The sequence below is a fragment of the Corvus kubaryi genome, unplaced genomic scaffold (genome assembly GCF_017639235.1).
Source record: "Corvus kubaryi isolate FWS band 111438036 unplaced genomic scaffold, C.kubaryi_AGA036_p1.0 37398, whole genome shotgun sequence".
In the NCBI taxonomy this organism is placed as follows: Eukaryota; Metazoa; Chordata; class Aves; order Passeriformes; family Corvidae; genus Corvus; species Corvus kubaryi.
The window spans coordinates 40,435,191-40,449,221 of NW_024581137.1; the positions used below are offsets into that span (position 1 = coordinate 40,435,191).

The 14,031-nt window shown below is 39.1% G+C and overlaps 1 protein-coding gene across 6 annotated transcripts in view; it reads left to right on the forward strand.

Annotated features, from left to right (window-relative positions):
• Positions 1-6: 6 nt before the first annotated feature.
• MLLT10 (MLLT10 histone lysine methyltransferase DOT1L cofactor) overlaps positions 7-14,031 on the forward strand; it is a 128,722-nt gene continuing 114,697 nt past the window's right edge. For 4 of the 6 annotated variants that reach the window (XM_042043636.1, XM_042043638.1, XM_042043637.1 and 1 more), the window contains exons 1-2: positions 7-356; positions 4,023-4,102. In XM_042043636.1, coding sequence (XP_041899570.1) covers positions 188-356; positions 4,023-4,102 — 249 coding nt within the window. In that variant the 5' untranslated portion in view covers positions 7-187. Of the gene's footprint in view, positions 357-4,022; positions 4,103-14,031 lie in introns of those variants that run through there. The other 2 variants (XM_042043634.1, XM_042043640.1) reach the window with 2 other exon arrangements.

Below are 14,031 nucleotides of genomic sequence, written 5' to 3' on the forward strand. Positions count from 1 at the left end.
GGTTGGTCGGGCGGGGGCGAGACGAGGCGCTCAGCCGGCGGTCATGGGCCCCGAAGCGCTGCCGCGGCGGCGGTGGCGGCGTCTGCGGCTGTGTGACTGAGGGGAGACCCCGCCGGGGGAGGGGGCAGGCGGAGGGCGAGGCGCGTGTGGCGTGCGCGGTGTTGACGACGGTGTTTTTAACCCTTAGATGGTCTCCAGCGAGCCGCTGCTGCTGCCGGTGTCACTGGAGGGCGAGTTCTCCAGTAGCATGAAGGAGATGATCGGCGGCTGCTGCGTGTGCTCCGACGAGCGGGGCTGGGCCGAGAACCCGCTCGTCTACTGCGACGGGCACGGCTGCAATGTCGCAGTGCATCAAGGTGAGCGGGCAGGCGAGGGCAGCGCACCCACTCCGGCCTCCAGTCTCGCCACTTCCTTCTTGGTGCTCCCTGTCTTCTTCCCTAGGGCCTGCTTCCTTCCCCCCCCCCCCCCGTTTTTCTCGCCTTCTTTCCCTCCCCCTCCCAGCTCCTTGTTTTTACCCATGAAGCCTGTTTCCCTGTTTCTGAGGCCACGTGCTTTCTGGTTTGACTTGCTCTGTCATCTTCTGTCCTACCAGTCTGTCTGTCTTTTCCCTCACATGAGACTTACTATATTATGTTCTCCTACGTCATGGCTGTGAGAAAGGAAGAACTCACCTTTCCAGTTGTTTCCCCTTTCCTCTTCTCCTGTATGTTTTCTGTGTCTGTGCTTCCCAGTCTGCTTTTGCGCCCTGTTAACAACCTCAGGTGCAACGTACCAAAGACTATCTAAAATTGCTTTCGGTATTTGCAGAACTTGTTACTATACTCTGTTCTGGTAGTTATTGCTGTATTTCTTCCTTCCTGTACTTGATCCCTGTTGTCCCTTCCTTTCCCAAGTTTGAAAGTTATTTGAGGGGCTGCCAGGAGACAAGAAGGGTTTAGGCTTGGAAGACAGAGGGACGTAGGAAAGACTTAGCTGTCATGTGATTTCTATCTCTGCTTGCCTTTCCTTGAATGTCATTTGGCTGATGTTTCCTGGTAGATGAAGAGACTTCCTGTTGTGGTTCTGCAGGGGGAGGGTGCTGTTTGGAATGGCTGATGCTGGATTTGTTTGGCTTAGTTGAGGCTGGTTGGTTGGTTTCCAGCTCAGTTCAGGAGCTGGCATGTTCCCTCTGTGTGATTGTTTTGTTTCTGTCAGTGGGTTGACCCTTCGTGTGAGGCAGAGGAAGAGATGATTCTGCTGCTTACATTGTAAGAAGGGAAGTCATAACTTTTGCTTTATGGTAGCAGAAATAAGGAATAAGGTGGTAGTTTTTCTGTACCGATTCCGAAGCAGTCATATGAACTCTGTGACTGGCTTTTTGTCTGCTTACAGGTGGTGGACAAATTGGAGGAGACAGAAAATCCTAAATCCAGTTCATTATTCTTAATGCCTACTGCATGTGAAAGTGCTACTTGTGTGTGTCTCATGCTTGGTCTTAAATTGTGCAGAAGATGATATAATATAGTAACTGGTTGTTCCAAGTATATACTCCCTTGTAAGTTGACAAGTAGTAAGGAATAATAGTAATTTAAGGAGATACGCAAAAGAATTTAGTGATTTCTTTTAACATTGGATTGAACACAGAGGGGAGCTGACAGGATCTCTGAAATTAATCTGGTTTTAAATTGGTTATCTGTTGTCTTAAGAGCTGAGTAATGTTAACCAGTAGGCTGACTGCTCTTGTGGTCTTAGGATCATGAAGAACAGTAAAACATGAACACTTCTAGAAGTCATACCTGAAACAGCTATTCATTTTGCATTATCTTGGACATCTTCCTTTGTATCTAGAGCCTTGCTGATATTTTCAGTGAAAGAATTGGATGATAGCAGCAGTTGGAGCTGAAATAGCAGGAACAAAAGTCAGTTATAGAAAGTTCTTAGTATAGAGAGACGCACTTCAGTAGGTACAAGAAAATGAACTTTTTTTTTTTAAGTCATATCCGAACCTGAATTGGAATCTGTCAGGAAGTATGCAAAGTACTGCTTGGTCTAAATCAAGAAGCTGTTGTAGAGATCTTAAGCAGAGAAGAACTGCATGTTTTGATTTACTGTATCATTGATGCTTTGCATTTTGGATTTGATACGTCATGTGAACAGAAGTGGTAGAGGAGGCATGTCCACTCTTTTTGTGGCCTTTCTGTAGTAAATGTAGTAGTCCTCATGGTCAAAGCTGATGGTCTGTATTTGCAAACATTAGTATTACCCATAAAGCTTTATTAACTGCTTTGGTTTTGTTATTATAATTAATCTTAGTTCAGAGGTAACTTCATTTCAATTGTTAAGCCATTGGCAAGTTGTGAAGGACAAGATCTCTTCATGTGTTTAAAGAAGCTTTTGCATAATAGTGGAAGTATAAATGAAAGGAAGCCCTGAAGCTCTGTAAACACTATCACGATATATCAGAGCACAAACCTGTGATGGACTCTTCCAGGCTCTAGGTGTACTCAGTTACCCTGGCAGATACAGAAGTACTTCAACTTTGGTCTTTGCCCACCTCGTGTTGCCTTTGGATCTCCTTGCCAGCCCTGTCTCTGAATTGCGTTTTATACTTGTTTCTTACTCTGCATTGTCACTTGCTAACCTAAATGTATGACTGCACATTTAAAATCTTCCCTCTTAATAGCTAAAGAGAAATTCAGAGTCCCCCCAGTCTGTGGCTAATATAGATGCAACAAAAACAAGATTTTTTTTTCTCATGTTAAAGAATTGTATTGTACAGTAGAAAGGGCTTATCAGAATAGTTTGGCCTGCAGGTACTTGAATAAAGTATTTGAAAATCTGCTTAATGTGTCTATGTGTATGTATATAATAGGAAATTATTTCATTGACTTTCCTTCATGGAAATAAAGCTGCATTAACCAGATGTTTTTCTACTACTATTGCATTACTATTTTTCATCTCCAAGCTATCACAAAATCAATATATTTGTATAGTATAACTACAACTTACAAATTTAATCTCAGCTTTCTTCATAACTTTAAATTAATCATATTTTTTTTTCTACTTACACACTTAAACCTGATTTTTGTATTTAAGTAACATATGATCGTTGAGAATTGAGTCTGACATCATATCTTTAATACTTTGGGATTATCTTTAAGCAAAATGTTTGGCTTTTTGGTTCTTTGTTACTTCCTACGTCCATACAAATATTAGAATATACTCATAGCACTTGTGTTCTTGTATTTTCATTCCCTCAATAGTTCTTCAAGTTGCTTGGTGTGTGCATTTCAAACATGAGCAGTATTGCCAAATTGCTAAACTCTTTTATTTTCTGTGGAATTTTGTACCAAACTCCTGGGGTTGCTTTTATATACTATAAGAATATAGATGACTGTCTTGCAGATAAATCTGCATGTCAGAAAATCTCTTTCCTAAGGGTTTATATTGTAGCCTGGCTCAGGTTGCAACTAATCTAAGCCCTGATGCTCAGTTCAGTTTGTATTTACAGCTCTGTGAATTTTCTGGGGTAAAAAAGCAAATTTTGTTCAGTTCACTAGGGGTTTTCTGCTTAAGACCAGTTATTTTACATATAAAAGTAAGAAAACTAGATAGTAAGTGTATGAATACATGTCTTATGAAGAACTCAGATTTGTTATTTACTTTTAGTTTTCTCTTAAGAAAGACCTCATTATAACGAGCATCCGTCGTTTATAGTGAAGTGTCTCACCTGTTTTGCAGGTAAATAAATAGCAAAACAGGTCACATATGAAACATTGCTGCTTTGAATGGTTATGTTACTTTTCAAGCTAATGTGGGGTTTTTTCATTTAACAAGTTCTGCATAATTTTTAAAATGCAAGCTTGTTGTACTTAATTGTACTTTTGTGATAAGATTTCGTGTGCAATGTATGGATGTCAATTTGACTTTCTTGATAATTAAAATTATGTGAGATCAACTAATAGTAAGCTTTTTAAGTAACATATTATTAGTATTGCTGTGCTATTTATGTTTGCTGAAATATTTTGTCTTGTTCAAAACAGCTTGCTATGGAATTGTTCAAGTACCCACTGGACCATGGTTTTGCAGAAAGTGTGAATCTCAGGAAAGAGCAGCCAGAGTGGTATGTGTTTTGTTTATTAAGTAACGCTAGTTATAATCCTTGTGTGGATAATACTTACCCAAGTGTTGCAGTAACAGTAGAAAAGAGCTTTGCTTTCTGTTGTAATTAATCTAAATGCTGTTCAGAAAGATGATTTGTCTTATTATTTTTTTAAAGTGGAAGTATGTAATTGTCTCTGAAGTATTCTGACAGTTTCAGGGTACGGGATTTTTATTTTTTAGGTGGTGGGGTTTTGTTTTAGTTTGGTGGGGGTGGGTTATTTTTATTTTTGTTTGGTTGGTTTTTGTTTGTTTGTTTTGGTGTTTTGGTGTTTTGTTTTTGTGGTTTTTTTCTTTTTTCCCATTTTTTTGTCCATGGTGTAGGTTTTGGTTAATTTTGTCAGTTTAACACTTATATAGTTAGGTACAGGAAGTAAATAAAATCTGTGTCCAATTTTCTTTTACAGCAGCTTTAGGTTGCCCCTTAAAAGCTTCAGTCTAGGAACACTCCCAATAAGTAGTGTTGTTAATTTCGAAAACGAGTGCTTACTTGGAATGTGATACTTAGAATTGAAGAAGTATTTTCTTTCTGTTTTTTTAAATTTATTTTGTGGTAGATATTTGGGATTCAGATAATGCTTTTCTTTTTTTTACCATGTTTACATGAGGTTTTGTTTTGGTCATACTCATATGTTGTTAGAATGAGACTGGGTGATGTCAGGTATTTTTAGAAAAAGACAATCACATTTCTCCCTACTTGGCACTTCTGTCTTCCAGCAGAAGAGGAACTGAGAGAAGTGAGAGTATTTAGAAAGACTAAGCTGTTCCTTTGCCTCCGAAAAAAAATTTCATTGGAAGAGAAGGTGGTGCAGCATCTTAGAGCAGTGTGTAAACTGTTTCTAACCTTCATATCTGAAAACAAATGAGGAGTCAGAGACCAAATTTTCAGTTACTGTCAGTGGCTATCAGTGTGTTTACATAACCTGTTTGCTGTACCTGTTTCCTTTTCTGATAGAAAGTGGTGTAGAAATGATAGCTAAACTAACTGTTGAATGAATTTTTGGCACAGGTCTAAGGAATCTCATGCCTGTACTTTTTCCCACTTTTTGCCACTAATGTTTTCATAATGCCCAGGGTAATTGAGACTTAGTTCTTCCAAAGCAGACCTGTTGGTGGGAGCAAGAAGGGATTGATTATTGTATGCTCTTCATGTATTCGTCAATAGAAAATCAAAACCCTTTCTAAAGAAAAGCTGTTTCTTTTCTTGGGGAGACCATCAGATGTGTAAAGTTTTAAGAGTAACATTTTTTAATGTTGCTGAGTTTGATGTGTGCAGGTTGAGAGCAAAGTTAAAAGTACGGAGGAGAGGGAAAGATGGCTGGTGGCTATAAAAGGATTTTCCAAGAGTATGATAGGGAATCCTCATCGTGGTTTAGAACATAGTTAATCCTGGCTTCTCGTGACACAAGGAATGAAAGAGAACTGTCCAGAGTTCTATAATAAAAAATGTCTGACTGCATTATGATAATTTCTTGAATTTACCAAGAGAATAGCTTTGATAGACTACTTTACTTTGCTGTTTGAAGTGAAGAAGGAATAGTGATAAACTTAACTGAATTCTCTTCCTGGTGTATTCTGTTCTTGTTTCCACAGTGCCTGTTCAGGTCAACAGGTTGATTATTGATTTTGTTTCGGAAAAAAAAAAATCCCATTTGTAATGTAGTGTAGATTTGAGTGGTTCTCAGGTGAAACCAATTGCATGTGAGATATAACAGCTGAATTTTTAACAACTACTTGTATGTTAGTGAGTGAGAAACATAATGGCTGTATCTGAGGTGTCTTGGAGCAGCTCTTGACATTCAGAAACTAAACTCCAGCCCTGCCCTCAGTATGGAAACTAGAACTTTACAGTAAGCAGTTTACCAGACCCAGAAGTTTTGACATACTTGCTTACAGAAGTGTCATCACTGTATGAGACTGAAGCTTAGTTTTTCTTTTGGCCTTTTTGCCTATAAACAAAACCAGAATGAAATTAACCAGGTTACATTGACTATGCTTCTGCTTACTTTTAATCTTTAAAAAGACCTCAGTATTGCACTCAAGGCATATTTTTCCATGCTGATGCTGCGTTGTGTGTTTTTGGGGTGTGTGTTTCTTGGTTGTTTTTTTTTTTTTTTAAGCTTCAGTTGCTGGGCAAATAAATTCATTCTGATAAGCAACTGCAGTTAATTGCCCACACTAAAGTTAGTCTTGCTTTAACAATGAAAAAAAATGGACTAACTCAGAAGCACATAATGCAAGTTGATGGGTCACCAGAGAAGGTCACTTAACAGCAGACCAGGACAGTTGGCTTCCCATATACTGTCAAGTGTTATACATTGGTGTATACTGTGTTCCCTTTCTTTTGTGTGCTGCTTCTAGGCTGGTACATACTGGGTGGGAGCGAAAGTGGTGGCTGGTTGACTTCTGCGTGTTTGTTGGTGAGCTGAGAGCCACTGTCTTGGCTGTTGAATGGTCAGTTACTAGTTGGAAAGCACTGCTTTATACTGAATTTTGGTTCCAGCAGGATCACATTTTCCTGTGTGTGTTAAAGAAACTGACTTCATAAACCTGAACTGTTTGCATAATGGGTATATTGAGGTGACTGGTAATTATTTGACTTACTTTATAATCATGCTTATGTACGCACGTTTTAAAATCACTGTGTAAGTTTTTAGCTATTGATTGAAAAATCTTAGTTTTCTGTAAATCAGCTCATTTATCTTAGCTGACCTGTGGTGAGCTGGGAATGCAAGTCTCTTCAGGATGGGTGGTGACTGCTCCCAGCTTTGCCTGTGTCAGCACCAGCTGTTGCTATCCTGCGTAGTGGGCTCTTTTGGCGTCTTCAGATGTACCTGAACTTCTGAGTCAAAAAGCAGGGCAAATACATATTGATGTAGAAAAAATTAATTTTGAGGTCTGTGTGAGGTTGTATACATATGGACTACTACATGAGGGACTTTGGGTCCTGGCTTGAGAAATTGCATGGTGTGTGTATGTTGTCCAAGGACTGATAGTTCTGGTACCCAAAGAGAGACTGGAGAACTAAGCTTAGGATTTGTAGCACAACTGTTGTTCAACAAGACTTTTCCCCCCATAATCCTGTTATGTGTCAAACATCTTCCTTGATGATCTTAAGAATAATTTAAACATTGTATATAGTGGGGTAAAAATAGACAATGTGTTTGTGGTTTACTACAAGCTATTACTCTTCATACTCCTCATGAAGGAGATGCTGTAATCTGTGTGATAGAGATACCAGGCAGCAGGGAGGAGTTCACCATTTGTATGGGTAGCTTGGTCAGGCTTTGTGTAGGTCTTATTCCTTGTGAATCCAACTTGATTATTCAGAGAGACCAGGAGACCTCAATACTGATTGTCAGTGTTAAGAATTATAGGAAATTTTACTACCTCAAAGCGCAGCTCACATGGTAAATGTGAGGAGCTCAGATGCTAAATGTGAGGTTGGATTGCTTGCATTGCAGGTGTATCACTGTGCTGTTGATCTGTTTCACTGGAGTATGAATATTGTAAGCCTGTCCTTGCATCTGGAAAAATCACTTTGGACTTGGTACAACTTACTCTAATGTCATAACAGTGGTGTTTTTTTCACTTGGCATTTCTGTGTTAATTTTCTTTAGTGGGGTGGCTTATGAAGTTAAATGCAGTCATGGTCCAGAACTGAGTCAGCGCATTTGTGTGACACTACAGCTTGTCTAATAATCCACCTGGATTTTAGTCCTTTAGTCCTTAGTGCAGTGGGGGCTGTGACTCCCTGTGGAGCTAGCCACATAAGACTTGAGATAGCATCCATCTGGACCTCAGCTCAGTGTGGCATAACTGGAGTCTCTGTGTTTGCGCATGTGTTTCTTGGAACTTCATGTGAAGACAAAAACACTCATTGCAGAATAAGTTTAGATTGTACAGTACTCAGTACCTAGATGTTCAGAGCAGTAGAAATGCAGCTATACTGTTTACCCATTTAAGGTATGTTGTGTGCTCATAGCGATAGGTTCCTGCTGGTTATTCTGCCAGACCTGAGCTGCACCTGCATCTGTTGCACAGATGATCCAAAGTCTGAACGCTTGAATTTTAATTTTTTTTTAAATCGTTAATATAACAAGAATTGGAGCACTCGCCAAATTCTGTTTTTTAAGTATCTTTTCTTCACAATTTTTTTTTTGTAGAGTTGCTCATAAGAATTGTTTGATCTGTATCTTTACATGTCACCCCCAGCATTTATGTAGTATAAAATAAGCATAAGTGCAGTATTACTTGCCTTTTGCCTAAACAGAAAGAGGCAAAGAAGGAGGAACTAGGAATGCAGCCTTTCAATATGCAGGCAGGCTTGTGATCAGAGCTCTGACACCTCTGGCTCAACAGGCTGCCTTCAGGGGAGTGGGAGCTCTGTACTTATTACAGCTACATCTGTAAACTAGAATGAATGTTGATAAATATGGTCACAATACAAGTAAACTAAACTTTATTTTAGAAGAGGAAAACTTGCTGGGTTTTTTTTCTTCAATTTGAAATACTGTCCACCAATAAAGACTAATAAACTCCGCAGTCTCTTTGAAGGTATCTCTTGAAATAGTTCTTAAAGAAATGTTGAAATGAATGTTTCTTTAATGTGTATCCATACTTTTCCTTAAAGGACACTTTATGTAAGAATATTAGTACAGCTACTTTAAGAATATTGTAACTAATATTACTAGAATAATTGCTTTAGTTTTGAGCGCACTACAGAAAAGTTGATCTGTGTGCTTCTGTTATTCATCTGGCTTTTATGAATGACTGTGCAGTCTAGAAGGCATTAGGCATTAGTTTGTAGCTGGATATCTTGAATAAAATGTCTGCCTAAAGATTACTTAGGTAGAACATATTGTATTGGGTTTGTTAATAAGGGGGCTACAGCCGTGTAGCCCCCTTATTTTTTATTTATTTATATATATATATATATTATATATAAACCCTTATATATAATATATATATTATATATAAGGGTTTTGTTAATAAGGGGGCTACAGGAGTGATTTCTCTGAGAAGCTTCCAGAAACATCCCCTGTGTCTGACAGAGCCAGTGCCAGCCACCTCCAGGACAGACCTGCTGCTGGCCAAGGCCAAGCCAATCAGCAACTGCGGCAGTGCCCCTGAGATAACATATTTAAGAACAGATAAAAAAACCCTGCTCAATAAAAACTGCATCTGGAGAGAGAATGTGTGAGAGAAAACAACTATGCAGATACCAAGGTCAGTGAAGAAGGAGGGAGAGGCGGTGCTCCAGGTGCTGGAGCAGAGATTCCTCTGCAGCTGGTGGTGAAGACTCTGGGAAGGCAGGCTGTCCTCCTGCAGTCCATGGAAGCTAACCGGGGAGCAGAAATCCACCTGCAGCCTGTGGAGGACCCCATGCTGGAGCAGGTAGATGCGCCTGAAGAAGGCTGTGACCCCATGGGAAGTCCATGCTAGAGCAGGCTCCTGGCAGGACTTGTGGACCTGTGTAGAGAGAAGCCCATGTTGGAGCAGGTTTGCTGGCAGGACTTGCGACCTATGGGGATTCCATACTGGAGCAGTCTTCCTATGGGACTGCTCCCCATGGAAGGGGGGGCATGCTGGAGCAGTTTGTGAAGAGCTGGAACCCGTGAGAAAGACTTAGGTTGGAGGAGTTGTTGGAGGACTGTCCCCTCTGGGAGGAACCCCATGCTGGAGCAGGGGAAGAGCATGAGGATTTCTACCCCTGAGGAGGAAGAGAAAACAGCATGTGATTAACTTACCACAGACCCTATTCCCTTGTGCTGTTGGCTGAGAGGAGGTTGTGGAAATGGGGAGTGACGTTGAGCCTCGGAAGAACTGAGAGGCGGGGAGAAGGTATTTTAAGATTCAGTATTTATTTTCTCATTATCCTTCTCCAGCTTGTTTGGTAATAAATTAATTTTTCTCCAAACTGAATGTGCTTTACCTGTGATGATAACTGGTGAGTGATCTCTCCCTGTCTTTATGTTGACCTTAAGAGCCTTTTCTTCAATTTCTCTCCCCTGTTCAACTGGGGAGGGGAGTGACACAGAGCTTTGGTGGGCACCTAGTATCCAGCCAGGATCAACTCACCATGGTGTGTCTTGGTGCCACAGATGGGGCATAAGGACGTCAAGATAAGGAAAGTAATTGGAAGAGGTAGCAGGCAAAAGTTGGAATGAAGAAAATTAGAGAGAAGAGTGGAATGATTGTGGAGACTTTGTGTTGTTCTGATTGTGGTGAAGGTGAAAATTTTTATTTTGCTTCTGTTGATTGAGTGGTGTGTGTTCCATTACATGGATGCATGTTTCCATTACATAGATGTGTGAGCGTTGTTTGCTTTGCATTTCATGAGTATGAGAAAACATTTTTTCCTGTGCACATTTTGTTGGTGTATGTAGTGAATACAGACCCATAACGTTATTGTACTGCAACTCAAAAGATGAGAGAATTGCTTAGCACTGCAGTGTCTGGTCTTCAAGGTTTGGAGCACAGGAAGTGCAGAAGGTGCTGCAGAAGTGCAGTATAGTTTCTGTGTACTTCCCCCATGTATCAAAGTGGGAGTATTAACACCATTTCTGACTGTGCTTCCTTCGTGCTTTTATTTTTCCTTTTTGTGTGCTGTTTTTCCTTTTTGTGTTTTTTCCTGCTTGTATACATACTTGTTACTTGGTTTCTAAATATGAGTCCCTGAACTTACCTGAAGCACTTCCCTACAGCAGAGAAAAGGTCTACTACTTTTCTTTTAAGTTTTGATGTAACAGGTACTTCCGTAAAGACTCTAAAGGTTCTGTGCAAAATTACTAACCAAAGCGAGACTAGAACAAAACATTTTCCCTTACAGGAATTGCATAATCCTTATGTGGAAATGTTTTATGACTATTTCTTTCATTGTATTCACTGGCAGAAGTCTCTAAAGTAAGCAAGGAGTTCCTCAACTTGTGAGAAGCCTTACTTAGAACTGATGCTAACATTTTATAGGTAGGAATTTTTAGGATAAAGCTGTGGTGTGTTGCAGAAGAGCATTGAAGTGAACCACTGCATACTGTATTTTCTCCATGTAGATTGAATTGAGTCAGTAGCATACTTTCAGGCTGATAACAAAAACTTGGATGTTTAGTTGGAAATGCAGCCAAATGTGACAGGTGTTTCTTGTAGCCTTCTAATGGTTTCCATTAAAGATCAATGTGTGAATCTTAAACTTTATATATGTTTATAATTTGGATTCTTGCAACATCTAACAGGGCTTACTAGTCTTGAATATGTATTGGGAGATACATGGTTTTGGACTTCTGAAGCTGGAGTAGTCAGATCCTAATACACGTTTTGCGTTATCACTATGTTACATTGTACTCTACGTTATCTCACTTCTAGTTACCTTACATACACTGAGTGAAAGTATGACTAAATGTCACCTGTAGTACTTACTGAGTGGATGGTCTTGGAAGAATGTTGATTTGCATGTTGAGTGCCTCTAATCTTCTTGTCATAGTCTACAAATTTATTATCTATAGTAGATGTTTTTGACAGAGCTAACTGAATCTGTATATATTTTTATCTGATGCATTGATAAAAAGAACTGGGTTGAGTCTCTTTAATTTATCCAGGTATAAACCCCAAAATGCTTCAGGTAGCATTCAGTCTGTTTTTCTTCTACCTGTCAACCGTCTGCTTTAAAAAAAAGTTCTTTCCTTCTCCTGGGACAGATGACTCAATAGAGATGGGACAGAGACTTGGCAAATTTGTCAGCATCAAGAAATGGTTATTTGAAGATGAAGATGACTTAATTTCTTAAGTTGTCAAGTTGCAGAACATAGCACTTTGGAAGAGAAGCACTGACAGCATGCATTCGTTTGCTCTATTAGTGATGTCAGCCAGTTGGGGATTTGTGGATGTGGCAGAAGATACTTTGATTCCTCTTGGTTCTTCGTTGTGGTTTATGAGCACTGGAGTCTGGTGTGAATCATAGGCTGGAAACATGGCAACTTTGATTTGCTTCTTTTTGGATATTTGATTGAAAAATTGTGTAGTTAGCTCCTTGCTGACTTCTGCTTCAGATCCTGGCATGGTTGCAAGCTATCATTTATAGAGCCATTTAGATCAAAATAGTGAAGGTGGGTATGAGTTTATAAGTTTATAATGTCTTAAGATACCATAGGTTGAGAATATTGATAAAGTATATTGCTATCCTACTGTAGTTTAGAAACTGATAAATAAGAAAGTGTGGCTTTGGTTTTGTGGATAGCAGCCTCTTCTTTGGCTGGGCCATGTATTCCTAAAGCAGCTCATCCTTTTTACTGTATTGAGCAGGGGGAAAATGAACTTTTGACTTTTGCAAGTATTACAAAGCATGGACGTTAAAACAGAAATAAACACTAATGGGAATTTTCATAGTACCTAACTGATTTTAAAGAAAAAACACAAATCATCAGTAAAATAGCAGAGTAAAAACATTCGATATGAATAGATAGCCTAAGTTTGGTGTGAGTAGAGGTTCAGTAATTTTCAGCAGCTGCTGGAAATGCTTGTGAGTTTTATTGGACTTTCTGGAGACTTTAAGGGCTGAGATGTTGATCTTCCCTGGTTAATCTTTGTATGTTGGCAGTAGTGATGTTGCTTCATAGAAGATGGCTTGAAGTAGTGAATGGAAAGATGTCACTGCATTCTGAGGGCTGGGGTAAGCTGTTGCCAGCAGATGTAGATGTGGTCAGTCTGGTGCACATCCTGTTCTTGTGCTAACTGCCTGTAAATTCACATCTATTGATAGAATTTATGCGAAGATCTAAATTTCCAGATAAAAATGTCTTGGCAGCAGTGTACTGGTTTGCACCACTGTGCAAATTGTCTGTGGGTTTTTCTTTTTGTTGTCTAGTCCTGCAAAAACTGTTCCTTTGTAGGCTCCGAGATACTTGTTTTTCTGTAGATAGCCTCTGATTAGCTAAATTTGAGTTAGGTTTTCTGTTATGTGTAATCTAGTTGTCTGTGGTTCTTAATTTCAATTAGCACACTTTTATTGAAGTGTCTTTAGAATATGGTATCTCTTACAGATGGAGCTATGTTTACATTGGTTGTTCAGTACCATATTTTTCTGAATCTAACACAGATTAATCATTAAAATTACCCCAATTTTTCCCAGGTTTATTAGGGGGGAAAAAAGAATTTTTCCTATTATCAGTGCTTTCATTTCAATGTACATGTGTTATTTTTTTTACTTTTATTTCTTTTCCTATCGAAGAAAACACACTAGGGTAAGAGGAATGTGGAAAGTATAAAAGGAAATTAGAAAATATAGGATTCTTTCCCGTGGAGAAAATGAAATACTAATTTCAAATCCTTTAGGGGAGAAGGAAAATAAATAACAAGAACGTTTTGAGCTTAGAAAATAATTTTCATCAAAAGAAGTGAATATAACTTCAGTTATGTATAGGTTGGATGATGTATGTACAGCATTGGCATAACTGAAACTCTAGACGTGATTTTTAATAAACTTTGTGTTCAGAGCTGTTTTCTAGATGGTCTTTGTTTCTCAGAATATTTGTTTTTGACAGCAATAGGTATGTGCCTGCCAGCATTAAATTGTTGTGCATTAACTAATATAACTACTCATGTCAAGATCTTTACCCTCATAAGCTAGTTTTTAAATCCATATTAAGATATTAGGGTATTATTATTATATTAATAAGGTATTATTAGAAGTATGTAAGACTACCTAGCATATTTGAAGTCTGTAGGATTGGGAAAGATCATCTTAGATACAATAAATTATATTAGAGGTCACTTCTAGAGGTGTCTTTTTTTCTGGTAACACCCAAGGGTGAGACAAAATGGTGTGGAATACTAGTGAAGGCAGGTGAAGCTGTACCATAGAACTCGGGACGTGAGTACCTGGACGCAGTCAGTTGT